We start from the raw sequence: 27,669 nt of genomic DNA, 5'->3' as shown, positions 1-27,669 counted from the left end.
AGTATCTAGATACATTTATTGTCAGTGTGTTCGACAGTCTTCAAGCAAAATGGTCTCCTGCAGGTTGCTGATGCCATCCTAGGAAATCAGATGTTCACTAACTATGATCGTGCCCACATTGCCCAGCTGTGTGAGAAGGCCGGGCTTCTGCAGAGAGCTTTAGAGCACTATACCGACCTGTACGACATCAAACGAGCTGTCGTACACACACACCTGCTCAACCCGGAGGTACCCAGCAAGTTCTTTTTCATTATACTGAATTGAAGTGTGACCTTCTTTTTCATTCGGCCTCTCTTCGGTTTGCACTCTGTTAATGTCTGCAGTGGCTGGTGAACTTTTTTGGCGCTCTGTCAGTGGAGGACTCTCTGGAGTGTCTAAGAGCCATGCTGTCTGCTAACATAAGGCAGAACCTTCAGATCTGTGTCCAGGTGGCCTCTAAGTATCACGAACAGCTGACTACCCAGTCCCTCACTGAGCTTTTCGAGTCTTTCAAGAGTTTTGAGGGTAAGAACTAGATTCCTTATGATTTATTGTTGTCACGGTACCAAAATTTCAGTATTCGGTACCGATACCAGTGAAAATCCACGGTTCTCTGTACCAATTTCGGTACCAAAGCAAAACACAAAAATATGCTAATTAAAAAATAACTTTTTAGCACAAAAAATAAAACCAATGCCATTCTTTATACTTACTTACAATTGTGTTTAAAGTTTTTCTACAAGTTATATAATTATGAAAAACAGTAAACAAGTTTCACCCAAATTTAATTTGTCTTTTAATTTATGAAATTTAAACACATTTTATTTTTGGTAAATAAAGGGGATTTGCTATTTAAATTAAAACATGGAAGAAATATTGTGATTTATTTCTTTAAAAAATAAAGTTTTATACATTTTTTCAACAGTAGCAGTATCACATACATTTGACTAAATAGTAGTAATATTTCTAGCACAATGCCTTCATGTAAAAATGTACTTTTAGGCCTAATGAATGCATATTTGTCATTTTAACTGAACTTAAGACTGGTGGTGTTGCTTAAGATATTTTTGGTCATTGAGGGTTTCTGTAAAAAAATAGTAATAGATCATATTAATTATTATTAAAAGATAATACAACTACTAATTCTACTATCATACTAACGTATATACAATGCACTATGAATTGATCACCTTAAGAATCACCTTGTCTGCGTTCGGTCAAAATGATTTGCTGAAATCAAAACAGGGATGGTAAGAGATCAGCGCCAGCCAATGAAATTGACATTTGCGCATTAGCTCCGCCCACTACCGGAGAAACCGGTATGTCTTCTGCTTGTTCGAAAATAAATATGAATAATTCTAAATGAACTCCATTATTTTGACTGGAGAAGACAACAAAGAATAGTTTACATATAGCATGTTGATTCAGCGTGGTAAGACTCTCGCTCTCTCTCTCTTTGCATGTGTGAGAAACAGCGCTATCAGTAAAGTGACGGTGAGTCGTGCGCCTTCACAAAGAGTTTACAGAGCATCAGGTGCGCTGTGCGTCCATTGAGATGAACTGAAAAGTTCAGATCGCTTGATGGAGAGAGAACTCTGAAGCTCAGGTGCTGAAATTAATGCAAGCGTCATGCGCTTCAGTCTATGTAGTAAACAAACCCGCACGTCTCTGCCATTCATTCATTCACACAGAGACGCGCAGAACACGGATTCATATTTCAAACAACTTTTGCGGCTTAACATTTACAGATACTGGTCCATATGGAGATTTGATTTGATTAATTTTTGCTAACTTTGACAAATTCCGTGACTGTCCATATTAAAATGTAAGTTTCATTTTCATGACTGGATTTTGAGATTCCGTCCTCGTTTTCTGCTTCGCGGAAATCATAGCGCTGAACCGGGTTTGAACGGGACCTCGGTACCACCGGTACTTAAAGAAACCTGGTACCGTTACATTAAAAAATTTTTAGTACCAACTTGGTATCGAAGTACTGGGTCTTTTGACAACACTATTATGATTTATTAACCTGGTGTCTCTGGAAAGTTCAAACACTGACATGGGACAACCTGGAAATATCAGGGAATATGAAAAGTTTATTTTTTTAGAAGAAAATCTGTTAAGTGATTTAAAGAACTGATAAACAAACTTGTTAGCTAAAACCAATAACCTTATCCATTAATCACGAACAACTGTAAAGTTCATAAAGTACATTCAAACACAATAAAACGGGGCTAGATAAACACATTTTTCCTGCATATGAATCCCACTTAGAGTATACATTGCCCATGTAGTTTCTTCTGATATATCTGGCAGGCTTAAGAATTCTGTTGGCAGGCACTGCTAGAAAGTCACTCTTGAGTGTATTTAAACTTGTACGTAAACACTCGTGGTCACTCTGCTGTTTGCCTTTCATAGTGCAGACACAATTTGACTGGTATCTTGGCCGTATAATGGCTCTGTTCTGTGTGTGGAGCAGCATGTAGCCTTCCGTTCTGGGCTAAGTAGGACAAAAGGTTTGGCAATCAGAGGAGGCAGTGGCACAGGGCCTGCGGCCACCCACAATCCCTCAGGCTTTTCATATGACACCAAGAAGCAAAATGTACTGGAAACGCAATGCTCATGCAAATGTAGCGGCCTAATCAGTAATTTAAAGGGTTTGTGCACCCTTTCATCATTTACTCACCCTCATGTCATCCCAAACCCGTTTGACTTTCCTCTGTGGAACATAAAATATTTTAAAAGAACAAAAATCCCATTAAAGTATCACATAAAATCTGCATATACGAAACATGTAGATCAAACCGTAACCACAATCAGACATCTGTCCAGTAACAGTCAAGCGTCATTTTTTGTTCTTTGCTGGATGCAGGTCTGTTCTACTTCCTTGGCTCGATTGTGAACTTCAGCCAGGACTCAGAGGTGCATTTCAAATACATCCAGGCCGCATGCAAGACGGGCCAAATCAAAGAGGTGGAGCGGATCTGTCGGGAAAGCAACTGCTATGACCCTGAACGTGTCAAGAACTTTCTCAAGGTACTGCCAAGACTCTGTCAGCAAAACCCCTCGAAATGATCCATAGCTGACCACAAAAAGCACATTATATTCTCTAGTTTCTCATCTGTTAAAACTCTTTCCATCTTTTTTCCTCATTACATTTCCTGTTTTGTTCTCTTCTACGGATCTGTCTTTTATCATTTACATGCAAGCCTTTTGTAATTTCATATCTAAGCGGGCAAAATTGTAAAAATTTTTAAACAGAAATGTCTGTTTGATCCTTGTCATTTTATGATAAGGAATATTCTGGGTTTAAAGGGTTAGTTCACCCAAAAATGAAAATTAGCCCATAAATTACTCGCGCTCAAGTCATCAAAGGAGTATATGACTTTCTTCTTTCAGACAAATCAAGTCGGAGTTATATTAAAAATGGTCTTTGATCTTTCAAGCTGTTTAATGGCACTCAGAAGGTGTTGCAGTGCATCAGTCCTAAAGAAGTGAAATAAAAAGCGCCCATCCATAAAAAGAAGTGTCTTACATGGCTCAGGGAGGTGAACAAAGGCCTCTTGTAGCGAATCGTAACTATATTTAAAAAGTAATAATCAATTTAATCTAGCTTGCATTTGAACTTTTGAATTTGAAAATTCTCCAGCTCAAATAATAAACTGTTTTTACTGAACAATTCAGTGAAGTGTTTCAACAAATATACCAGCTTCAGATTTCTGCTTCTTAACCCTCCAGAACCCTGACCTGGTTTACATCCATTGGATGGTTTTACTGTGAAAATAGAATAAATAATAATAGTAATAAAATGAAATGAAATAATTGAAAATAAATATATAGAGAAAATAAAATACAGAAAATTTTAATTTAAGAATAAGGATTTAAGAATAATTTAACATCCTGGAAGTTTGGGGAGAAGTCCAATACAGGTTGTATTCTTTCTTTCTATTAACAAATGATCCCCATTTAGATCAGGCTCTCCATTTAGGATTTCTAGTTTTAGGTAGTTGATCTCACTCTTTTTATCCTGATGGTGGCTGTTGTTATCTCCTGTGCTTTACCCTGTACTTATGGGATGCTCAGGACTTGTATCAGGTAAATTAACCCTAAGTACTACAAGACTCCCTTTACTTTATTCCCTTCTCTTTTGTCATCCCTTCTTTTTCTCCTAGTGGTCAGTTGAAGGATTAATACTGGGATTGGTGTGTGCGATGCACATACAGGGAGGTTTTCGAAAAGCATTGACTGCTGGGAACAACCCTCTCTTGGCCTGAACTTGAAAACGTAGCGAGTGACCGGGCTGAGATTGAGTTTGTGGTTTTGTGGTAGTGTGTTGATGTGTGTTTGGCTGTGGTTGATTTGTGGTGACCATGTTCTGCAGAAATGGAAGCCTTGGGTCTTTTTCAGAATCTATTCCACCATAGTCAGACCTTATAAAGTTGACTTCTCTGTTGGACTCTGCCAGCTTCAAAGGGTGGATCCAGAAAGCCAAGTTTTGTGGAATGATTTTGAGACGTGTTCCAAGTTTAATATAGTCTTGTTTAAGGCTTCACTGCAAATGTTCAGCCTCTTTAAATATCGGTAGACACGCTTAATGTGTTGAAGGTTGTGGAGGTTGATTTGCGGCATTTTTTTGGAGTGAAATGTACAATCCCAGTTCATTAATCCTGTATGTGTTGTAAACTGTACTCTGTGGCAAAAGAAGTTTAAAATGTTTTAGCCAGCAGGGGGAGCAGTCCTGCCACCTCAAAGTTTGACATGATTCAAGCCTTGTTTTCAGTTATAGACCTTCTTTTAACCACTAACCACACAATTCTTCAAAAATCATATTTTTTGGACTACTCCGTTATCCTCGAATCATGTTTATAACTTGTCATGGTTAATTTTTTTTTTTATTGCTTGTCATATCTTTAAATTACGAATTATTTGTTAGATTTTTATAGAACTTGTTTTGACTATTATGAACAATTGACTTCTGTGTCTGACATCTGACGTTATCTTCTCATTTCCCTGACGTTTGACCGACAGGAAGCTAAACTCACCGACCAGCTGCCTCTCATTATTGTGTGCGATCGCTTCGACTTTGTCCATGATCTTGTACTCTACTTGTACAGAAACAACCTGCAGAAGTACATCGAAATCTACGTGCAAAAGGTGAGTAACCTTTACTTACTGCTCACATAGCCTCTGTAGTCAAACAAATAGTAAACGAATATTTGTGTATAAATAGGTGAACCCAAGTCGTCTGCCTGTGGTGATTGGAGGGCTCCTGGATGTTGACTGCTCCGAGGACGTCATCAAAAACTTGATCCTGGTTGTGCGGGGCCAGTTTTCCACCGATGAGCTGGTGGCAGAAGTGGAGAAGAGAAACAGGTATAAACTTTGCATCCAAAAGTCAATATCGAAGCAGAAGTTATCAAAACAAAGCACTTGAGACGGTGATGTTATGCTGTCTTGGATTCAAAACTACTACAGGATGCTTCTGTTTATTTTAGGTGATGTTTAATCATTTGTTTGTGTACATCATGAGAGTTTCCAGATGAAACTTTGATTGCACAAGTAAACAAAGAACGAGGACAGCAGTAGCTGTTCTGATTGTTTAACAACAGCTCTAGCAGTTGCAATATGCTATTTTGTGAAGGGGGGGGGGGGGGGGTGACATATTTTGGAAAAACATAAAAGTTAATTAAACATAAACTGCTTTAGATAGGTTGAGTTTTAAATGTCTTTCTCCGGCAGACTGAAGCTGTTGTTGCCATGGCTGGAGTCTCGTATCCACGAGGGCTGTGAGGAGCCAGCTACCCACAATGCCCTGGCCAAGATCTACATTGACAGCAATAACCACCCAGAACGCTTCTTGCGGGAAAACCCATACTACGACAGCCGCGTGGTGGGGAAATACTGCGAGAAAAGAGACCCTCACCTGGCCTGTGTGGCCTATGAGAGAGGACAGTGTGACCAGGAGCTCATCAACGTTAGTATTCTTGTCCAGAAATAAGTTTTAAGCTTTTACATACCAAGTTTAGAGCAACCAACAACAATATAAAGCATAACATTTGTAACTTTTATTTTTCTTTACAGGTTTGCAATGAGAACTCGCTGTTTAAGAGTTTATCTCGTTACCTGGTGCGCCGCAGAGACCCAGAGCTTTGGGCCAGCGTGCTTTTGGAGACCAACCCCTACAGGAGACCCCTTATTGACCAGGTACACATATGTGTTACATTCATCTCTCACCATACACAAACATGGATCATAGAGGAATTGAAAGTGCATGTTTAGGTTTTATTCATTTCACATTAATATTGGGTGAAATAGATGAGTGTTATCAACACTTGAAAGCATTGGATTATAATTGGCATGCAAGAAATTTCAGAAGTTTTATTTATGAATAATATATGTCTTAAAATCTCTTATTCCCTTTTGACCTTCCTGCAGTATTTTTTTTTTTGAATATCAAGTTGTTGTTTGTGTTTTTAGGTGGTGCAGACAGCCCTGTCAGAGACTCAGGACCCAGAGGAGGTGTCCGTCACAGTGAAGGCCTTCATGACTGCTGACCTGCCCAATGAACTCATTGAGCTGCTGGAAAAGATCGTCCTGGACAACTCGGTCTTTAGTGAACACAGGTGCATAAGCCCAAAAATATTCCAACATATGAACGTTTGGAACAGGCCATTTTTGTGTGTTTTATGGACATGAAATTCCTTGCCCAGACAGTCTTGTGCAACCTTTTAACGCAATTTAATAAAGTTTAATACAAGTCCAATCTTCATCTTGCTCCTAGAAACCTGCAGAACCTGCTCATCCTAACAGCCATCAAAGCAGACCGGACCCGCGTCATGGAATACATCAACCGCCTGGACAACTATGATGCCCCAGACATCGCCAACATCGCCATCAGCAGCGAGCTTTTCGAAGAGGCCTTTGCTATCTTCAGGAAGTTTGATGTCAACACCTCTGCAGTGCAGGTATGTGTGTTTGAGCCATACTTTCAGTAGCCTTCTTTTTCAAGTGTAGGCTTGCTGAAGTGATTTACTGAAGAGCAGATAAGGAAAGAGCTGATGTTTCCTGTCCTCCTCAGGTTCTGATCGAGCACATCGGTAATCTGGACCGGGCTTATGAGTTTGCAGAGCGCTGTAATGAACCTGCAGTGTGGAGCCAGCTGGCTAAGGCTCAGCTGCAAAAGGGTCTCGTCAAAGAGTCCATTGACTCCTATATCAAGGCTGATGACCCCTCAGCTTACATGGAGGTGGTTCAGGTCTCTTCCCAAAATGGTACGTCCTCTTCAGTTCTAGATAATAAATGATTGTATTTCAGGACATTTTTCCTCTGATTCTGTATTCACAACCCTATTTCCTGGCTCAGGTAACTGGGAGGACCTGGTGAAGTTTCTGCAGATGGCCAGAAAGAAGGCCAGAGAGTCATACGTGGAGACAGAGCTGATCTTCGCACTGGCCAAAACCAACCGTCTCGCTGAACTGGAGGAGTTTATAAATGGACCAAATAATGCACACATCCAGCAGGTCATGCACAATTGTGTTTTTAATGTGTTTTAACATATTTATTATAGTATTATAAAAATCCTGTTATAGTATGTATTAGAATTTTGAAGTTATATTATTTATAAATTATTCATTCATTCAAGTTGTATTAATATTCTACTTTCAATTCACTTACATTTGGTATTTTTATTTAGCTTTCATTTTTATAATTTTATTTCAGCAAAATTATTTTATTAACAATTATTTAATAATTGTTAATATTATATAACTGTGTGTGTGTGTGTGTGTGTGTGTATATATATATATAAATATATAAATATAAATATTAAAAAAAAAATATATATATATATATATATATATATATAAAATATAAAAATATAAATGTTTATGTATTTCAGTTTTAGTAATTTTAGTACATTAACAATCTAATTTAATAAAAAAAAAATGATCTTAATATTTGTATTTTATATTATTTCCGCTTTATTTTTCAAAAACATTTATTTTTTATTTTATCAACAGTTTCATATAGTTTTAGTTACCCGTTACAACACTTGGATATTAAGAGTACTTTATTATACAAGTTACAAGTACAAGAAAAATATGTTATATAACACTGTTTATTCATTATTACTCACAGGTTGGAGATCGCTGCTATGACGAGAAAATGTACGAGGCGGCCAAACTTCTATACAATAACGTCTCTAACTTCGGCCGCTTGGCTTCTACCCTGGTCCACTTGGGAGAGTATCAAGCAGCCGTGGACGGTGCCCGCAAGGCTAACAGCACTCGCACGTGGAAGGAGGTGTGCTTCGCTTGTGTGGATGGGAATGAGTTCAGATTGGCTCAGATATGCGGCCTTCACATCGTGGTTCATGCAGATGAACTAGAAGAGCTCATCAACTATTACCAGGCAAGTTGTGATCCTCCAAGAAGATTCTGCAACTAACTAAAAAAAGGAATTGAATTATATGGTTATAAAATGCTCTTTATAGGACCGTGGCTACTTCGAGGAGCTGATCACCTTGCTGGAGGCGGCACTGGGGTTGGAGCGCGCTCACATGGGCATGTTCACAGAGCTGGCCATACTCTACTCTAAATTCAAACCACAGAAGATGAGGGAACACCTGGAACTGTTCTGGTCCAGAGTCAACATCCCAAAGGTACACAGCGCTGCTAAAGATGATTGTTTGTAACACTTCTCTGTTTTTAAATGTCCTTCGCTCAGTTCTGTTAAACAGCAGGAGTTTTCTTCTTCCATCATCCCCCTCCAGCTATAATTAAATTCATCATGTAATCTGATATTCTCCAAAGAAATGATCTTAGTATCATCATCTGCAATGCACAGATGTTACAAAGTCTGTCTCCTTCACTTCTTGACTACTTTTCTTTTTTTTTTTCCTTTATCAGGTCCTGAGGGCTGCAGAGCAGGCTCACCTGTGGGCTGAGCTTGTTTTCCTCTACGACAAGTATGAAGAATACGACAACGCCATCATCACCATGATGAGCCATCCCACAGATGCCTGGAAAGAGGGACAGTTCAAGGACATCATCACCAAGGTAAAGTTCAACTGCTTTTCCTGTGTGGATAAATACACTTCCAATGAACTTCTTTTGAGTTTAAACTTCTTTTACAGTGTTGCTATTGTTTTCTACAACAGTCAATCTTTGTTAACAGAAATAAAGCAAGAATAAAATATAAACATGATCTGAACAATTTCTAAATTTACATTTATATATTTTTGTTGATTAGAAAACGATTTATATATATATATATATATATATATATATATATATATATATATAACATATATATATATATAACACAGTATAAGTATAAATTTAAATATATAATAATGATTGATATAATTAGAATTATTATTAATTATTAGTATAAATATACAAAATCAAATTAGGACATTAATTATCAATATATACATTTAAAAATTAAAAGGGAATCATTTTTAAATGGAAAAACAAACATGAGAAATATTACTTTGGAAACTAAACGCAATAAAATAAATTTAAGCTGAAAAATGACCAGAGTACATGAAATAACTTTCAACTGAAAATGAATACTGATCTTATTAAAATCTTAATCAATTATAAATATTAATAAACAATATAATAGTATATAAACATTAATGACAATGCCAGAAAATGAATTAAATGACAGTGATTCTTGTATTTCTTGTTTTGTTTAGGTGGCCAACGTGGAACTGTACTACAAAGCAGTCCAGTTTTATCTGGAGTTCAAGCCTTTGTTACTGAACGACCTGCTCATAGTTCTTTCCCCAAGACTGGATCACTCTCGTGCCGTCAGCTTCTTCAGCAAGGTATGGAAAGCAAACACAAGGCTACCTTGCCTGTGTGGTGAGCCTTTCAACTTCATGTTCGTTTAACATCAGCTAAAATGACTTTTTTTGTTTCTTCAGGTTAAGCAGCTTCCTCTCATCAAGCCTTATCTGCGGTCAGTACAAAACCACAACAACAAGTCTGTCAATGAAGCACTTAACAACCTTTTCATCTCAGAGGAAGACTATCAGGTACAACAGCAGTGTAAACAAGTATTTTTCAGAAAAACAAAACTTTTTACAGTAGCTCTTGTTCGCCGCCTCATCATCTGTTCAATTGTCCTGTCCGCAGGCACTCAGGACATCTATAGATGCATACGATAACTTTGACAACATCACACTGGCCCAGCGTCTGGAGAAACACGAACTGATCGAGTTCAGGAGAATCGCTGCTTACCTCTTCAAGGGCAACAACCGATGGAAGCAGAGTGTGGAGCTGTGTAAGAAAGACAAACTCTACAAGGTGAGGTGGATGATGGGGTTATTGTCTAGTCATGCTATTTGTAAATATAGTTGAGCTGATTCCTGACAACCATGCATGTTCTTCTACCCAGGATGCAATGCAGTATGCGTCAGAGTCGAAGGACATAGAACTAGCCGAGGAGCTGCTGCAGTGGTTTCTTCAGGAAGATAAGAAGGAGTGTTTCGCCTCCTGCCTCTTCACCTGCTACGACCTGCTCAGGCCTGATGTGGTGCTGGAGACGGCGTGGAGGCACAACATCATGGACTTTGCCATGCCTTACTTCATCCAGGTGATGAGGGAATACCTCAGCAAGGTAAGGATGGCCTGATACTCTGAAATGAGGAACAAATGTATGGAGGACTAGAAATGGCACTTAAAAAAAATGAAGCTTACTTATTGTGAGTTATTTCAAAACAATGACCTTTGACTAACGTTTGAAGGTTGAATTAAATTATTTACACTTTTTTTAGCTGAAAAGTAACATTTACATACAGTGAATTGTATTTGTGTAATTTTTATTAAATAATTATGATTTTCAGTATAACACATATTGATAATTGATTATTTTATTAATAGTATTTATTATAATAGTAAATACAAATTTTTTATTTATTAACATTGTAAATGACATTAGTATAAATGTTAGTATAATCATGTTATAATTAAATTATTATATATAATTAAAAGAAGACGTAGTTTTTCAATATATTAAAAATAAAAACATGAAAACACTTGTGCTAACATTTAAAAAAATATATTTTCACTTTGAAATGTGATTTAACATTCACATACTTCAGTTGAGCATAAAATGAAGACATGAGTTATCAGAAAACTAACTTAAAAAGTCACAGATAACTTACTAAAATTAATCAAATAAATAGTTTGAAATAAGTCCATTTGAAAAGTCCATTAGAATTTACATATAGTAACAGTACAAGTAATTTCAAATAATTATAATTGATATCATAAGACATCAATTATCAATATATTAACTTGAATATAAAACTAAGAATGTTTTACATTTTAACCATAAATTATCATTTTTAATATCTGTCAATTTGAAGTGATTAACATTTGTACATTAACATAGATATGATTAATACACATTAGTATAATTATATTTGTATTTACACTATTGTATTTTCTGAATTTTAATGAATAAAACCATGATTATTTTAAGAGGCATTCTTAGTCCTCCGCACAATTATCATATATACGGACTGAAAACTCCTTTTTCTCATGTGTTTAGGTGGACAAGCTGGAGACCTCTGAATCCTTAAGGAAAGAAGAGGAGCAGGCCACAGAGACTCAACCCATTGTTTATGGTAAAACAGTGAAGCAAAGACAATGGACTAGGATTGATGTTTTTTTAAATAAAATAAATATTTGTAAAACTTTTTTTTTTTTAATCTCTCTCATTCCTCAGGCACGCCCCAGCTCATGCTGACAGCAGGTCCCAGTGTGCCTGTCCCCCCGCAGCAGGCTTATGGCTATGGGTACACAGCAGCGCCTGGCTACCCCCAGGCTCCTCAGGCACAGCCGGGTTTTGGTTACGGCATGTAAGGACCTCCCCATTTCCCGCTCGCCCCTCTTCCAGCTGCCGCTTGGGTCGGTCCAGCACCCCTATGGATCTCTCTCCCTCAATCCTCCACCAGTCCGACTCTACCACTTTGTGCTTACGACGGGGGATTTGAGCAAATGTTATTCTTTTACTTTACCTTTTTTAAAACGATCGTTTTTGTTTATCGTGTTTTCTTTATACCATCATGAAGGACTTTATTTCTATACTGTCAAAGATTTCATCAAGAATAATTTTCACATTCCAGATACTTACTAGATTTAATTTCCTGTCAGTTTTATCTGTCAATAAAAGGGGAATGGTGTCTACAATGAGGAGAGTTGTGGAAGAAGCAAGTCCGCTTGATTAAAATGACAAAACAAAATCTGATTTGCACTCCGTAGTCAGAGAAAAACATCTAATGTGTAATTTTGGTGTGTGTGAACAACTTCAGTCTGTCAGCATTTAATATTGTATATTCCAGGAAAGAAAATAAAACGGAGAAGAAAAAAAAACGTACAATTACTGCCTCCACAAACAAACACTACTCAATACCAGTAATTCAATGGAGGTGCGTAGCTCTCGAAATATATAAAAAAGGTTATTTTAAATGCATAAACATGCATTCATATGGCAACTTCAGACCTTTTCCCTGACATATTTAGGTTCTCCAATTTTTGTTTTCCATATGAAAAACGAACTATTGTTGTGCAGTAACCCGTACTCATTGTGTGGGACCATCCATTTGAATATATATAAATATATATGCGGCTCTCCACACCTGTTTGTGTTTTACTAACCTTACTTCTCTGTGCTGCAGTGTGTACGTGTGCGTATGTGTGTGTGCTGGTTGTTGTGATGTTTAGGTCACTGTACGGCACCGAAGTGAGACTAGAAAGCCAGTTTATCCTGCCAGTTATTCCTAAACTCAGTTTACCCTTTATTTGTAAAGAAGTGAAATCACAAATGGTTTAAGAACGAAGATTAAACTAACTCCCTGTGTGTCCTGAGTTCAGATAAATCATAAACGTATATTGTTATTACCTGATTGTGCACAAAGAGAATGAGATTTTTCCCCCCCCCCACAGATTATCATATAAATAAAGGCTTCTTGTTTGTCAAGAAAAATCTGGTCTAAGCATAGCTTCATGTGCCATGTATTTTTTCTTCCCAATACACTTTGTAATTTCTCCCCCTTGATACTCACTGGACAGATTCAGACATTTAGAACATAAATGAAGCTCTACGGTGGGAAAATCACTCGTGTAAATAACCCTTGTGGATTGTTCAAATTCACTACCCTTTCGGTATGTTCGGGATGAAAACATCCACTCAATTAAACTGCTGTAAAAATGTATCAGATTCATATTTTTTTTTTTCTTTTTTTTTTTTGCATAAATATGTTAATCAACTTCAGTCCTGATCAAAACTACCAAATGTTTTCAAAAAAATCCAAGATTTTAACTCTTTAATTGCCAAGTTCATAAATGATGTCACTGATTTGGGGGGGGAAACACACAAAATGACTTTTTTTCAATATAAAAGTAATTGTGGCTGGATTTTTTTTTTTTACTTTTTATAACAGTCTTGGGCATGTCAAAGATTAGTTGCAACATTGGCTTTGATGCATTTTTAGTTTTTGTGCAGCATTAGATTAAAATTATTTCTCCCTCATTTGTTGTTGGTGGCTGTTTTTGCCCCATTGACTTCCATTATAACGACATTTTTTGATTGCAAAGCCATGACACCATATAATCATGCATTCTTGATTGTTGGTGGTTTTCCCTGTTGGGAAGAGGTAACATTTTTATTTTTACAGTTGATCACTAGGTGGGACCATTAACCCTTTAGATAGGCCTGTGCAAAAAAAGCTTAGTTTCTGACTTGTATATGAAGCTATATGGAGTATAACAGCATATTATATTGTGTGTGTTTATTTGTGTGTGTGAGAAAGAGAGAGAGTATGTGAGAGAGACCTTTGCGCACTTACCTTGATGTATTTCAGAAAATCAAAATGTACACCTCAGCTCTCAGAACTACATGGAGTAAACAAAAGTGTATTTATGCACCTGCTGCCTTTTAATGGTGGTGAAAGTATTCGGTTGTTAAGTGATGACGTAAGAAGCGCTGTTTCCGGGTCAAAAGACCCACGCTCTTCGTACCGGAGTGAAGGGTTTAGGCTAGTAGCATAGTGGTGGTGTTGTCGCTAGTCAAAATGCCAAGGAGTTGTTGCGTGGTCAATTCTACTAACCGAGCCAGTGCTGGGTGTCAGATGTTCACAGTATGTCTGGATTTTGATTCGTAAACAGTTGGACGTTTTACATAATGTTATATTAATATGACACCCAAACAAACAGATCCAACTCTGAAATTGCAATTTATTATGGAGTCAACAAGAAATTACAAACAATGCGAAATCTACTTTAATTACAATGTTGTCTTACGGAACTCGGCATAACAGATAGCGGTTTTCTGCCTCCTGGATGCGTGCATCAGGTATTGTTTGTGTACAAGAAACCATTGTATAACAGAGCGCGTGTTCCAATGAACAACAACTCCCATGAGCCCATGCTCTTTCCCAACGTCATCAAAGTACGTCTTTTGTTGTTATTTTGATTGAGTGACCCCTGGTGGCCAAAAATCCCATACTGTACGTTTAAGTGATGACGTAAGAAGAACTGTTTCCGGGTCCAGGCCTCAACTCGCTTCACTTGAGAATATGACCTCAGCAGCCGTTTATGAGCAATTTTTATTCATATTGATAATTTAAGCTAAACGCTTTCAAACTTACGATATACACTACAGTCTCCGTGCTCGCAGTGTCCCAAACACAAATAATTTTTATATATATTTTTTTATATTTATATTTTCATTGTCTGGCTATCTGGTACTTCGGTATGGAGTTAAAGGTTAAGATTATAACTTTTTCGCTAGTATTCTATCACATTGTGAGTTTATATTAGCACCTTTTGTTGTTTTCTCGTGGTAACAGATAGAGCGTTTGGACACGGAAGCGCTGCTACGTGACATCAGACTTAAGCGAATAGACTAAACAAAAGCAAAGTACGTGGATTTAAACACTTGCAAGCCATCGTGCTGGTCATTTAATGGTGAGAAGAGCAGCAATTAACACGAGAAAGGGCTTGACCTGTACCGAAGTTTTAGAAATGATTATGTAGCTTGACCCCTCCAGCGAGCTGCAGCTTATTTGAAGTTGGTATTGCATTTTGGTTCATAATACATTATGTTCATAAATTTGATGCAAAATAGATTATTTATTTATTTATTTTATTGTTTACTCCATGTAGTTCTGAGAGCATGAGGTGCATATTTGGATTTTTTCCAGATACTGTACATCAAGGTAAGTGCACAAAGGTCTCTCTCACACCCTCTCTCTCTCTCACACACACACACACACACACACACACTATAATTTGCTATTATACTCCATATAACTCCATATACAAGCCAGAAACTAAGCCTTTTTTTGCACAGGCCTATCTAAAGGGTTAATGGTCCCACCTAGTGATCAACTGTAAAAATAAAATTTTTGACCTCTTCCTAAAAGGGAAAACCACAAACAATCAAGAATGCATGATTATATGGTGTCATGGCTTTGCAATCAAAAAATGTCGTTATAATAGAAGTCAATGGGGCAAAAACAGCCACCAACAACAAATGAGGGAGAAAAAATTTAAATCTAATGCTGCACAAAAACTAACAATGCATCAAAGCCAATCTTGTTACTAATCTTTGACATGCCCAACTGTGATAAAAGGTCAAAAAATATCCAGTCCACAATCACTTTTTATATTGAAAATATGTAATTTTGTTTTTTTTCCTAAATCAGTGACCTCATTTATGAACTTGGTAATTAAAGAGTTAAAATCTTGGAATTTTTTTAAACATTTGGTAGTTTTGTTCAGGACTGAGGTTGATTAATACATTTATGCAAAAAAGAAATTGAAAAAAATATTTATCTGATACATTTTTACAGCAGTTTAATTTAGTGGATGTTTTCATCCACGAACATACCAAAAGGGTAGTGAATTTGCCCACAGTGTACCGTTGAGTTTTTGAAAAATTTCAAATCATTTTCCCAAAATATGGGTCAAAATAAGATTTGTCACCAAAAATCATTCCATTAGCTCAAACACAGAGAAAGTTGTGGCCAAAATAAGACTCAACTTTACCCCCTAGTGGAGGGAAACGTCCCCAACAACGCATAAGGGATAAAAATGTTGATACTTAAGAAGCAAGTTTGCCATAAATCCAGTGTTTTAAATCTAAATGTTCATATAATTGATTATACAAGCTTTGCTGTGTGATTGAAAAAGAAACAGGAGGTGATTTTTTGCATCAAAGTTCACTAAAAGTAATTTATTCCATTGGGTATGAGGGGGGCAATCAAAATATAATAAGAAATGGGATTCCCAAATTCTGTACTTAAGACTTATAATGACAAAAAATATACTCCTGTTCAATAATGGAATGGGTGTTTACTTAAAATCAATATAAATCAATGTGTCATTTTAACACTTTTAATTAATCTTCACCACTCTTTCTAGTTGCATAAAAATGACAAGAATTTAGTCCCATCTTAATCCAATAGTGTTATTCAATACAATTTAAGGTGTCCAGTCACTTTATCAATAAGATCGGCTGGCCCCGGTCCCACGCCAAGAACCGTCCGAGACCCTGGTGCAATTTGGGTTCTTCCAGCATCTTGGATTAAACTGACCGGCAGTCCGACCTCTTTGGCATGGGACAGCAGCTCCAGCAGACAGTCCTCGTCTGGAGCCTTGACCACCACTTTGGGCTGACCACAGTACTCCCACTGTTTCAGGAGCTCGGGGTTTCTGCGCTGGACCTGCTTGTAGGCCGACACAGCGGCGTGGGAGCACTGGGCTGCCACTTTACCTTTGCCCATCTTTAGATCGGTTCGGACCACCAGGATCATTTTGAACTCTCCGCTCTCGCCCATCACACTGGCCTCACTGCCAGCACTGGCGCTGTTTCCTAAAGCTGCCATCATGCTGCGGGATGATCTGCCAAGACGCCCACTGAGGTGCCATCCGAGGCAGAGCCCGCAGCCTACACCTGCCAGTACACCCAAAGCGACAGGCCCATACAGAGAGTCCATCCTCGTATCTGATGAAACGAGAGTGAATGATTCATAACATAAACATCAGTGCAGTTCTCTACCTTCACACAAAATGACCATGTTAACCATAGTACAAAGGGTAATCTACAAATGGCATATAAAGTGAAACAAAATGGCAAAAAGATTTATCGCATATTCATTTGCTATGTTTATATTAGTAACAAAACTGTTACTATAGTATTTTAACCACAGGAAACTGGTTTACCATACATGTAAATAAAATACGCTAACACAAAAAGCCAGTTTGACATTTATCCAGTGTTTTAAAATCTGAATGCTCAGAAATGATCATATTAGCCTCGTGCAATTGAAAAAGCATGTGTAATTACACTAAATAATTAAAAGTTTACAAAAAACCCGTGTGAAGGAAATGGTATGTTTATTATGTGTCCATATGAATAAATGGACAATAACTTACTATATAATTTTAGAGGAAGCACTAGGATCTGGTGTAGGAGTACAGTATCAAATAAGCGTTAATATTTGTGCAACTAATAATCTATAAAACGTTCACATTCTGCAGTACATTCGTCAATGACAATGCTGTCAGTCTAGCCGGCTGGGTTAAATCTAGGTAAAACGTGTTTGCTTAAACGACCCTCTAGCGATTTTTATTGGCTATACTTACCGGTCCTGTTGAGACTATTCAGTATAAACGTGTTTCTGAATATTTGGTATCAGACTTACCAGAAATCAAAATGATTCAGCAACCTGAAATTTCCTGCAAACTCCACGAGCCGCTTCTTTCAAGCCGACGCTGGATGATGACGTCACGGTTTTAAAGCAACCGCGAAAACACAAGAAGTATTCCAGTCAGGTTTCGATTATATTTTATCCTTATGAATGATTGTGTTAATGTGTTCACCTTCCTTTCACGTCTTCATTCTGCATTATTTAGAAAGGAAATTATTCACCATCATTTCATTAGGCGGTGAAAAGGTGTTGTTGCAATTATTATTATATATTTATATATATATATATATATATATATATATATATATATATTTTTTTTTTTTTTTTTTTTTTTTTTTTTTTGGCCTAATAATGCACATGACATTTAAAACCGTAAGTGTGATGCCGCAAAGTCTAACAAACTACCTTCCCAGACAGCATTTTGAGTATCATGGGTTAGTTCCCAGCTAACCTTACAGGGGTCGACTCATTTATAAGCAGGTGCATGCATTAACAGCAGCCTATCTACTCAAACTCTTTTCTGGGCAGTTTTAATTCTTTACTCTTTTGGACCCCAGAGACCCAGCCTAATTTAAGACTTTGCTAAAAAGCTTTGAAACCAGACACTGTGTTTTTCGGGTCTGGTTTCTCATGGTTTTACTCCTTTAGTGTACCCCTGGGAGAGCAGGTGTGCTGTGGATTGTGTAAGACTTAAACTACTGACAAAATGTTCTTGATTCTGACATTAGAGATTGTCTTACCCGCTGGCTCTTTATGTTTGTTTGTTTATCCAGGCTGCTGTTCATCTATTGCTTTGACACCAGCAGTGAAGGTTACTCATCCCCAGTGAAGGACTATGTGAAATCATTAAGAGCACAAAAATTAATACAATTACATTAAATTACATTATTTTAGGTGTGCATTTCAAAAACAGAACATTTGTAGGTTGTTAGATGATCAGATTTTTTTCACTGACGTCTTTGTGTTGCTGCACAGTGAAACCGGAGAAGCAAGAACAAGTACTGAACGGTTTGACAAACAAAGGAGAGAGATGTGAAAAGATTGTGTTCAAGATAAAACCAGCATCAATAGTGTTTTCACAGCAACGTAGAGTACCTTCCGCAGTGATGGTATTGTTAAAACCTTTTTTATGCCTGTTGTCAAAACTCTGCAGTACTTGGGGTTATTTTTGGTGCATTTGTGGTGGGCCTCAGGGTTTTTTGTGCGGTTGGTAACTGGAATGAGAGTCTTTATATAGACTGTCATGCCACTGGCCTATTTAGTGAATGTGAGATCTCACTAGGGTATCGTTTAAGTGCACAAATACTCATCCTTCCTGTGTGTTTGTCACATGTAATCCTAAAGGGATCATTTAACCAAGAATTAAATAATGTCATAATTTAGTCCTCTTTATGTCATTTCAAATGATCTTCTTTCTTCTGTAAAAAGTTTAGCACAATCTCCGAGATTACTACTATCTACTTTTACTGTATGTAAAAGTGAAGCACGACGACTTTGCTAAATATCTCCTTTTGTATTCCACACTAATAAATATTTAGAATGACGTGAGGGTGAGTAAGTTATAACAGACTGTTCATTTTTATGTGAACTATCATTGGGATGGGATGTTTATGTTCCAGATTGGAATAATTATGGAAACGAATCATGCTTTTTTGGTTTTAGCTTTACATAATGTGGTTTGCACTCTTGACCTGGCATCCATGATGACTCTGGCAGTGCAGCTGGTTGCATCAATGGGTCATGCACAGGTCCGATTGGGTTACAGTAATCTGCAAAACACAGCAGAGAACTGCAGCCACCAGAATGATTAGGGACAGAGAAGAGAGAAAACAGACAAGAATGTGAATGCAGACTCTGTATTGCTCTCTTCCCCCTATCTGTCGTCCTCTGTGTGGGTATAAAGACATTTTAAACATTGTGATTATCTGTCCCACAGGTGCATGATTGTCTATAATGAGATGGCTGAAAATGGGACGGATTTGAAGTTTCCTTGAAGAAGAGTGGGACTGTGGGACCAGCACAATCAGAGCTCTGGAAATACAGGTCAGCCCTGCAGTCTCCTTCTCACTGACCTTATAGAACAGAAATATGCACTCCTAATGCTTGTTCTTTTGAAAATGCAATTTTAGGCCTATTATATTATTGCATCCCAGGATTATTATTATTATAGCTGAAACTAAAACCAAAAAATCATTTTGTTTCTTGAAATAAAATAAATGTTAACTGAATAACAAGTTCTTAAGTGCATTTAATTTAACTCGAGTAGAAATAACAATCTAAAACTGGAATAAAATTGATATATATGACAAACACCCAACAAAATTACTTTAACTAAAATGAAAATTGAAAGCAACTGAAAGAAGTATCTCAGTGATATTAAAATAGCACTGCTGGATCCTGCAAATTCACATTTATCACCAGTCTTACTCACCATCCAGAGTCTTGGCAAGCACTGTATTTGAATAGGATCTCTATTGTGTCTAAACTTGATTTGCTATGCAGTACAACTACAGACAATTAAAATTAATTTTATATGAATATAAGATTTTTTAAATGGAAAGTCTCTTGTGCTCGCCAAAGTTACATTTATTCAGTCAAAAATACAGTAATATAACAGTAATATTGTGAAAAAAAATATACAATTTAAAATTACTTTTAAATTTTAATAGTTTAAAATGTAATTTATACCTGTGATGGCAAAACAGAATTTTCGGCAGCTCCAGTTACATGATCCATCAGAAATCATTATGCTATGTTAAACTTTTAATCATTGTCCTATGCAAAATATTTTCAAGATTGTTTGATTAAAAGCTTCAAAATTACAGCATTTCTTTTTGAAAGTCATATGCATCCTTGATGAATAAAAGTACTGAACTGAATGTTCCGATATATATGTGAAATGTGCATATATGTGTGCATGTGAATGTACATGATAAGCAGTACAAACAATGGATAAAAAATGTAGAGGACACTAGGACACTTATTATGCCAGATACACTCATATTGAAGATGTTGATGAAGAAATAGAAAAAATTCTCAAAATTATATCAAAATGCATTTGACAGAAAACTACTTGATTCTCTCTGCCTCAAAAAGATTTAATAATCACCATTAACAGTGTCATTTACATCTCAAAGCCTCGTTTTAATCCAATAAAAGCACCCGCAGCAGTTCTTACAAATTAAGACTGACATCTAACTGCAAGTTGAAGTCTTTGCCAAGTTAGTCTGGGTTTAATAAACCCCCTGAGATTATTTTAATAGATTTTGTTTCAGTTCTGCAGACGAGGCTTGAAAAGGCTTAGGTGAGTAAGACTGTTCTTGAGAAACAGCCGCGGGTATGTAATACCAGTAGTTACACACTTTGAACCAGGGGCCTCTGCACAGTTTCCTCCCACACAGCTGAATGTGATAGAGTGTGTGCTCTACGTGTGCTTCAAGAGTACATACTGTTCAACTAGGCCACTCTAATGTTTATGTAGCGTGGTACACATGACGCAAAATATGTTTGTCCTTGTATGTATACATTAGTTAATACAGAATCCCGCTTCTTTTAATCTACTATTTCTTACTGACTGACAACGTTTTCTCAGGGGCTAATAACTTGAAGCTTTAATTGTGCTTTAACTGGAACTTTTACATGGAAAAACAGATCTTTCATGTAGAGAAACTCAAGTCGTCTCTCAACATGTGTGGGAGCGTTTAACAAGGCGAAGCGCTCTGACTCGTAAGACTGATGTGGAAATTATTCTAATATGACTAAGTCTGACATTCCCGGACCAGGCGTCTGACTTTGGCTTTCCCAACACTGCTGTGTTCAACTGAAGCAAAAGTCTGAAGTCAAAAGTCATCACTTGCTTGCCAACGGATCCTCTGCAGTGAATGGGTGTTGTCAGAATGAGTTTAAAGAGCTAAAGAAAACATCACAATAAAACCACAACTCCAGTCCATCATTTAATGTCTTGTGGAAATCTGTGTGTTTGTAAGAAACAAATCCATTATTAAGGTGTTTTTAAACTGCTGCTAAAATATAAGTGCTCTATCCAACAATATTGCATTCTCCAGTAAAAAAAATATTTTTAGGATTATTTTTAGCATTGTATTCTTATGGCACCTTTTCAAGGCAAGATTCTTTGGTGAGCAAGTGATGTAATACTAAATTTCTCCAAATCTGTTCCGATGAAGATATAGACTCATCTACATCTTGGATGGCCTGACTAAATTTTCAGGAAACATTTTTGGGTGATCTGCTCCTTTAAGAAACATCTACCTGATCAGTGACATGACATTCAGCCAAGTATGGTAACCCATACTCAGAATTCGTGCTCTGCATTTAACCCATCCAAACTGCACACACACAGCAGTGAACACACACACACCGTGAACACACATCCGGAGCAGTGGGCAGCCATATATGCTGCAGTGCCCGGGGAGCAGTTGGGGGTTCGGTGCCTTGCTCAAGGGGCACATAAGTCATGGTGTTGTCGGCCCGAGACTCGAACACCCCCCACAACCCTAGGGTTAGGAGTCAAGCTCTCTAACCACTAGGCCACGACTTCTACGACTTCCCCCTGTAATCAGACTTCAACGTTTGATGGTAACATCATTTAGTTTATGTTGGTGTTACCACATGAAGCATAGTTGTTGACAAGGTAGACTCTTTTACAATGTAGTTCCTTCCACTTATTTTTATCAGAGATGACGGAGATTTGAATTGGAATTATTGAGGTTTGGACTCAAAGCAGTGTCCACCTCCTTGGTCTTATGTGTCTTTGGTTACTGCTTGGCCACAGCTCCAACCTAGACTTTTTAAAGACTCTGTGTCAGTTTAGTTTGCTTTGTTGCTATATTAGCAAATCATCAGTTTATTTAATTATGCACATAGGGTCAAATTATGGCCTTGTTTCCTCCTCGTAAGGCAGCACTTCAGAAGGTGAAGCTGAGCCTGCTGTTATATAACAATTATGAAATCTTTCTATCTATTTTTAGACTCCAATATTGTCAGGTCTTTGAAACTATGATGAGCTGTGATCTTGGATTACTTTGCTAAGTGATTTGATTGCATTAAAAATTTATGATGCTGTTAATTGAAAGATTTATTATAGGTTTTTTGTTTGTGAACATGATTGTGTAATACCTCCTCTAGTTAGGCACAAAAACATGCCTTGACATCTCAGTCTCTTCACGACAACAAGCTCTCATTATTGCTAAACCTGACACTAGTGATTTATGAACGATGATTTTGCAGATTTTATATCAGCCTCGTATAAACAGTTTCTTTCTGCATCTTGCAAAAAAATCACATATTGAAAACCTTATTTAATTAAATACTTAATGAGATAGTTCAAGCACAAAAAAAATATATATTTATTCATATAATCAGTAGAGTCCAAAACAACACTGAGCACCACTGATATTCACTGTACAGACACAAAAAACACTAAAACATTTTTTTTTTAAATTAAATATCTTTTGTTTACCACGGATTATACAGGTTTGGAACAACACAAGTTTCAGTGAATGATGATTTTTGGGCAGACTATCAATTTAAATATAAATGCAGTAGTGACTAAACACCTTATCCCAGCTGTGCCCTTGCATCTAAACCAAATCCTCACTAAATTCCAAATGGACATACTGTGCCTAATCTCTTACATTTATGCTAGCTATAAAAGCAATCCAGCATGTTTTAATAATGGTATTGAAAGGTCTTCTCTGACAAAGTATGTGTAGTATGAAGTGAGGAATGAGACCATTACTGTTTTGCTTTCCTGGAATTCCAGTGATGCAGATCTCTAGCCCCTTTCCAGAAATCCTTCAATGCTTCCATAATAACCTAAACCCGCAGGTTTCACTGCAAAACAGCCTGCCCTTTTCACCAACAGGATCCAAAGGAACATTTTACAGCTCAGATCATCCTCTTTCACGGCCACTTAATGGATTCCCCTCAGATGTTTCTTCTAAAATTCCTTAAGAGCAATAAAAATAGACATGAATTATACTCAGTTGCTGACATGCAGCAAGAATATAGAGCTATAAAATGACTGTGAATCGTGTTTTCTCTAGGAAGAATCTTGGAAGAGTACATTTTGGGATTTTTTTTCTCTTCTAAAACTCGAAAGGAAAATAAATTAAAAACTGTCATGGTTTACTCACCCTCATGTCTTTCTATAACTATGACTTTCTTCTGTGCAATATGATTTTTGTTGTTATTTTTAGTCTATACAATTCGAATCTGTGGACTCTGATGATTTTTGGTTCTCAGTGTTCCTCAAAATATCCTTTTTTCCCTCCGCAGAAGAGTCATTTGGGTTTGAATGACATGAGGCGGAATAAATGATGACACCGTTTTCATTTATGGGTAAACTATCCCAATAAGCAATTTGCTCTGTATGTAATTTGAAAAGAGACTAAATAGATTTCAGTCGTGCTTTCATGTAGGGAGTGATGAAGAAAAATCCAAGGGAAAGAGCAACCACATAATTGAAACAGAAATAGAAGAAATGGAAAGAATAGGGAATCAGTGAGTGAGGAAACGAGACTGAGCGAGTGGAGTTGGTGAATGAGTGCGAGGGAGGGAGGGAGAGATAGGCAGAAGGAACTTGCTGCCCCTGGTTGGTGTTGTGTAAGACTTGGCTGGCTGTAGCAGAATAACACTCTTATTCTCTCAGTGCTTTGAACTCTGGTACCCTACAGCTCCGACCACCCCTCTCTGCAACAGCAAGAACTCACATTGAGGTGCCCCTTCTCTCTTTATCTCTCTCTCTCTATCTCTCTCACTCTCACTTTCTCTCTGTCTATTTCACTCTCCCCTTTCCTGCTGTGTCGCACTTCTCTTTCTCTTCCCATAAGTCGTACCTCTCTCTGCTCCCTTCTCATTTGTCTTTCAATTTCTCCCACATGTGCTTATCTGCTTCAGATGTGCTGCTGTACCTTTTGCATTGAAGAAAGTTTTTGATGTGTTTTTTTTTCTTTTTCTGTCCTGTTGGACTGAGAACAGGCGTGCACAGCTTCTTCAGCTGGTAAGAACCACCTGCATCTTACCTTTAACCATGCAAATGTGTTTTATTTTAGTTTCATATAGGAGACTAATGCATGCATAATTGTATATGGTATGTATTTCAAACTGCATCTTTCTAAAAGCTCGTGTAACAGTGGTTGTGTAACCCACACATTACTTCCTTGTTGCATTATGCGTGTGTGTATACAGTCTATGTTGTTCATGGTGAAAGTGAATCCACGTGCGTGTGATGGTTACACAGCAGTGTATGGGGTCTGCAGGTGCGTGTGTGTGTTAAAATGTGTCGATAACGTGTGGTGTTTGGTTCCGTGCTGTGTGCATATAAGTGTGTGTCAAAACTGCACATCGTGTTTGGATCGGTTGTCATTTCACGAGGCTATTGGAACGAACAAACCCGTTGACCCGCGGTTTAGCCGAGGACACGCCCCCCTCCCTTACGCACGCACGTACGTCGCTCTACCTACTTGTTCTTCTCACTGAGCCTGTTGTGTTTTTCCCTTCGTATCGCTTTTGCGCTTTTTTTTATCTTATATCGCAAAGTTGTTTACTTTAAGCTTCTGTTTTGACATAAATGTGTTGGCACAGCCACAGACAGAGGCTTGAAACAGCTGGTAGGTTTTAGAGAGGGCTCACTAACTATGAAAATACTTCTGCGTCACGCGCGCGCTATGCAGTTGCTACTAAGTTGGCACTGCCACTGTATCAAGTGCTGAAAGAATGAGTGCTGAAAGAATGAGCTAGAAACTTCCTCTGGAAAGAGAACTTTCCTTCCCTAAATGTAATTTGAGAAGGTTTAAGTGACTTGTTTTTTACGGTTTGGCATGTTATGTTTCTCTTGTTATCTGCTAGATCTGCAGCGACATCGTGTGGTTGGTTATGTAACAGACGAACCCAGTGACCCCTCGGATTCATCGAGGCTTACTAGGAATTGATAAATTACCTTAGTCTTGCATCGGTGGCTTTAATTAACACTTAGCTTTGGGTTGGTTTAGTTAGAAACTGCAAATATTGAACATAACTTGAGCTTATTTTTTACCAGATATATTTATAGATTCGTGCTTATATAAGTGTTTGTGCGCGTGCGCGCATGTGTAAAGGTTTATAAATGTTTAGTATCACATTCAAAATGTACAAACACATTTACAGAGTTGACAAGAGTAACGGTTTGATGCTGTGTTGTAATGAAAACGTTATGGATTAAGGATATTAATTATATCAACAAGATGTATTGTTTGCTATTGTCTGATTTTTTTTCAGCCAATATTGTATATTTCGAATTTTTTTTATTTTTTTAAAGATTAGTTTTTCACTATTTCTATAATCTAGCACTAAATTGATGGTGAATTATAGAAAACATTTAATCCTTTGTAGAGTTTTTTTAGAACAAAATTATTTAATGCTTACAAGTAATGATATAATTGTTTATAATGTTTATAATCTAATTAGCATCCCAGATGATGATAATATTATAGGCACTTGCTTGTTTTCCAACTCTAAATATAACTTGTATAACTTTTTTTAATTATATATATTAAAAGGAATATTTCTTTTCCATATTGTTTATTCATACAATTCATTCATTCAGCTATTATCTAATTATATGTATTTATTGAGTTTTTTTTTATTTTATTTTGTCAAAGTAGATATTTATAAATAGATTTATAAAATAATTTGTACAATAGATTATGAAATGTATTGTTTGCTTATCTGTATTTGCTAGGAATAAAGAATTGTGTAGACCTAACCTATATGATTTACTTTTAATTCTTTGTTATACCGTGGGGTCAAAAAAATCAATTGAGATTAAAATCTGAGATTTAAAATAATCAATCAATCAATCAATTTAACAATTAAGGAAATTTAAAAAAGAAATGTTTGGGACTAATGCTGACATAATACATCTTACATAGAATTTATCACGGACCTACATGTTCTTTTTCCTTCAAGTCTACAAAATGTCCAGAAGATGGCGCCATAGACCAGCGTGAGTTCTTGGCCCTGCTGTTACTAAAAAGATGTTACTGGATCTGAGATCCACACGTTTTTGCCCTTTGTGTTTAAGGAATTAAGAGGGTTGTGACCTGTAGGGGCATTAAACTGTTAAAGGAAGCTTATTTGGATGTTTGACATGAATTTCTCTTATCTAGAGAGATAATTGGTGTCTTTCTTTCAGCCTGTGAAGCTGCTGTCTGACCTGCACTCGGAAATCGTGTTTTCCTGTTGGTCTTTTGTGACACAGAACAAATATACTTTGTTGGATGATGTAATGGCACGCCTCAGTCATATGATACACTTTCTGTATATAATATATGTCATCTCTATGTTATTTTCTGTTAACAGAATTGAACGGTTTTTGTGCTATATGCATAGATTGCTGGAAGTGAAAACACAGTTATAGTTGTCCTCTTGGTTCTGGCATATCCAGGTGATTAAGAAAATTTTTTCTTTAATTTTCTTAGATTATATTTTGCATAAGGAAAATTACCACAAAAAAAGTACTAATCATTTATTTTCATGCACGTTTGGTGCTAACATAGCAGATTCACTAAAATAATTATTGGTGTACAGAGTAATTAAATTTTAATTTGGCCTAGTTCATTTTGTGGTTACTTAGAACTAACCTTCTTTAGAGTTTTTTTTTGTTTTGTTTGATGCTTTATTCATTTATTTTCCACTCAAAATAGTTTGAAATCAGACGAGTGATCCCTTGCTATAATGGAGAAAAAATATTATATTATCAGAATTATGAACTACAATTGTAATTACACATAATGATTGCATTAGTTAAGTTGAACTTATTTCCTCTTGATATTAACTAATTCTGTTTTACACAGTATTAAGAATTAAAGGGGAAATGAGCTTAATTTATGTGAAAATAATGTCATAAGCTAAAACCTACAGTGATCCTCATACGCTTTACTGTCTTCATGCAAAATGCAATG

General features: G+C 36.9%; 2 protein-coding genes across 2 annotated transcripts in view; one reads left to right on the top strand and one right to left on the bottom strand.

Annotated features, from left to right (window-relative positions):
* Window positions 1-12,993, top strand: part of LOC132127248 (clathrin heavy chain 1-like) — a 38,635-nt gene extending 25,642 nt beyond the window's left edge. Inside the window, exons 12-31 of the mRNA XM_059539027.1 lie at window positions 64-228; window positions 324-504; window positions 2,852-3,015; window positions 5,008-5,133; window positions 5,210-5,352; window positions 5,719-5,953; window positions 6,061-6,183; window positions 6,457-6,602; window positions 6,761-6,944; window positions 7,058-7,250; window positions 7,342-7,499; window positions 8,116-8,388; window positions 8,471-8,638; window positions 8,886-9,035; window positions 9,680-9,811; window positions 9,911-10,021; window positions 10,122-10,292; window positions 10,384-10,605; window positions 11,542-11,617; window positions 11,719-12,993. Coding sequence (XP_059395010.1) covers window positions 64-228; window positions 324-504; window positions 2,852-3,015; window positions 5,008-5,133; window positions 5,210-5,352; window positions 5,719-5,953; window positions 6,061-6,183; window positions 6,457-6,602; window positions 6,761-6,944; window positions 7,058-7,250; window positions 7,342-7,499; window positions 8,116-8,388; window positions 8,471-8,638; window positions 8,886-9,035; window positions 9,680-9,811; window positions 9,911-10,021; window positions 10,122-10,292; window positions 10,384-10,605; window positions 11,542-11,617; window positions 11,719-11,855 — 3,258 coding nt within the window. The 3' untranslated portion in view covers window positions 11,856-12,993. The remainder of the gene's footprint in view (window positions 1-63; window positions 229-323; window positions 505-2,851; window positions 3,016-5,007; window positions 5,134-5,209; window positions 5,353-5,718; window positions 5,954-6,060; window positions 6,184-6,456; window positions 6,603-6,760; window positions 6,945-7,057; window positions 7,251-7,341; window positions 7,500-8,115; window positions 8,389-8,470; window positions 8,639-8,885; window positions 9,036-9,679; window positions 9,812-9,910; window positions 10,022-10,121; window positions 10,293-10,383; window positions 10,606-11,541; window positions 11,618-11,718) is intronic.
* Window positions 12,994-16,329: 3,336 nt separating this feature from the next.
* ptrh2 (peptidyl-tRNA hydrolase 2) lies at window positions 16,330-17,816 on the bottom strand. The gene is made up of 2 exons (XM_059538815.1): window positions 17,702-17,816; window positions 16,330-17,001 (listed from the first exon to the last, which is right to left on the bottom strand). The coding sequence occupies exon 2, from the start codon at window positions 16,991-16,993 to the stop codon at window positions 16,469-16,471; it is 525 nt and encodes a 174-aa protein (XP_059394798.1). The 5' UTR covers window positions 16,994-17,001; window positions 17,702-17,816; the 3' UTR covers window positions 16,330-16,468.
* Between the last annotated feature and the right edge of the window lie 9,853 nt (window positions 17,817-27,669).

This window comes from Carassius carassius, chromosome 45 (assembly GCF_963082965.1).
Source record: "Carassius carassius chromosome 45, fCarCar2.1, whole genome shotgun sequence".
NCBI classification, from domain to species: Eukaryota; Metazoa; Chordata; class Actinopteri; order Cypriniformes; family Cyprinidae; genus Carassius; species Carassius carassius.
Note: the sequence above shows the minus strand (reverse complement) of the source record. Positions and strands in the feature narration are given on the sequence as shown.

What these genes read in the sequence shown, in the direction of transcription:
- ptrh2 (XM_059538815.1), bottom strand. Translation starts at nt 16,993, where the DNA reads ATGGACTCTCTGTATGGGCCTGTCGCTTTGGGTGTACTGGCAGGTGTA.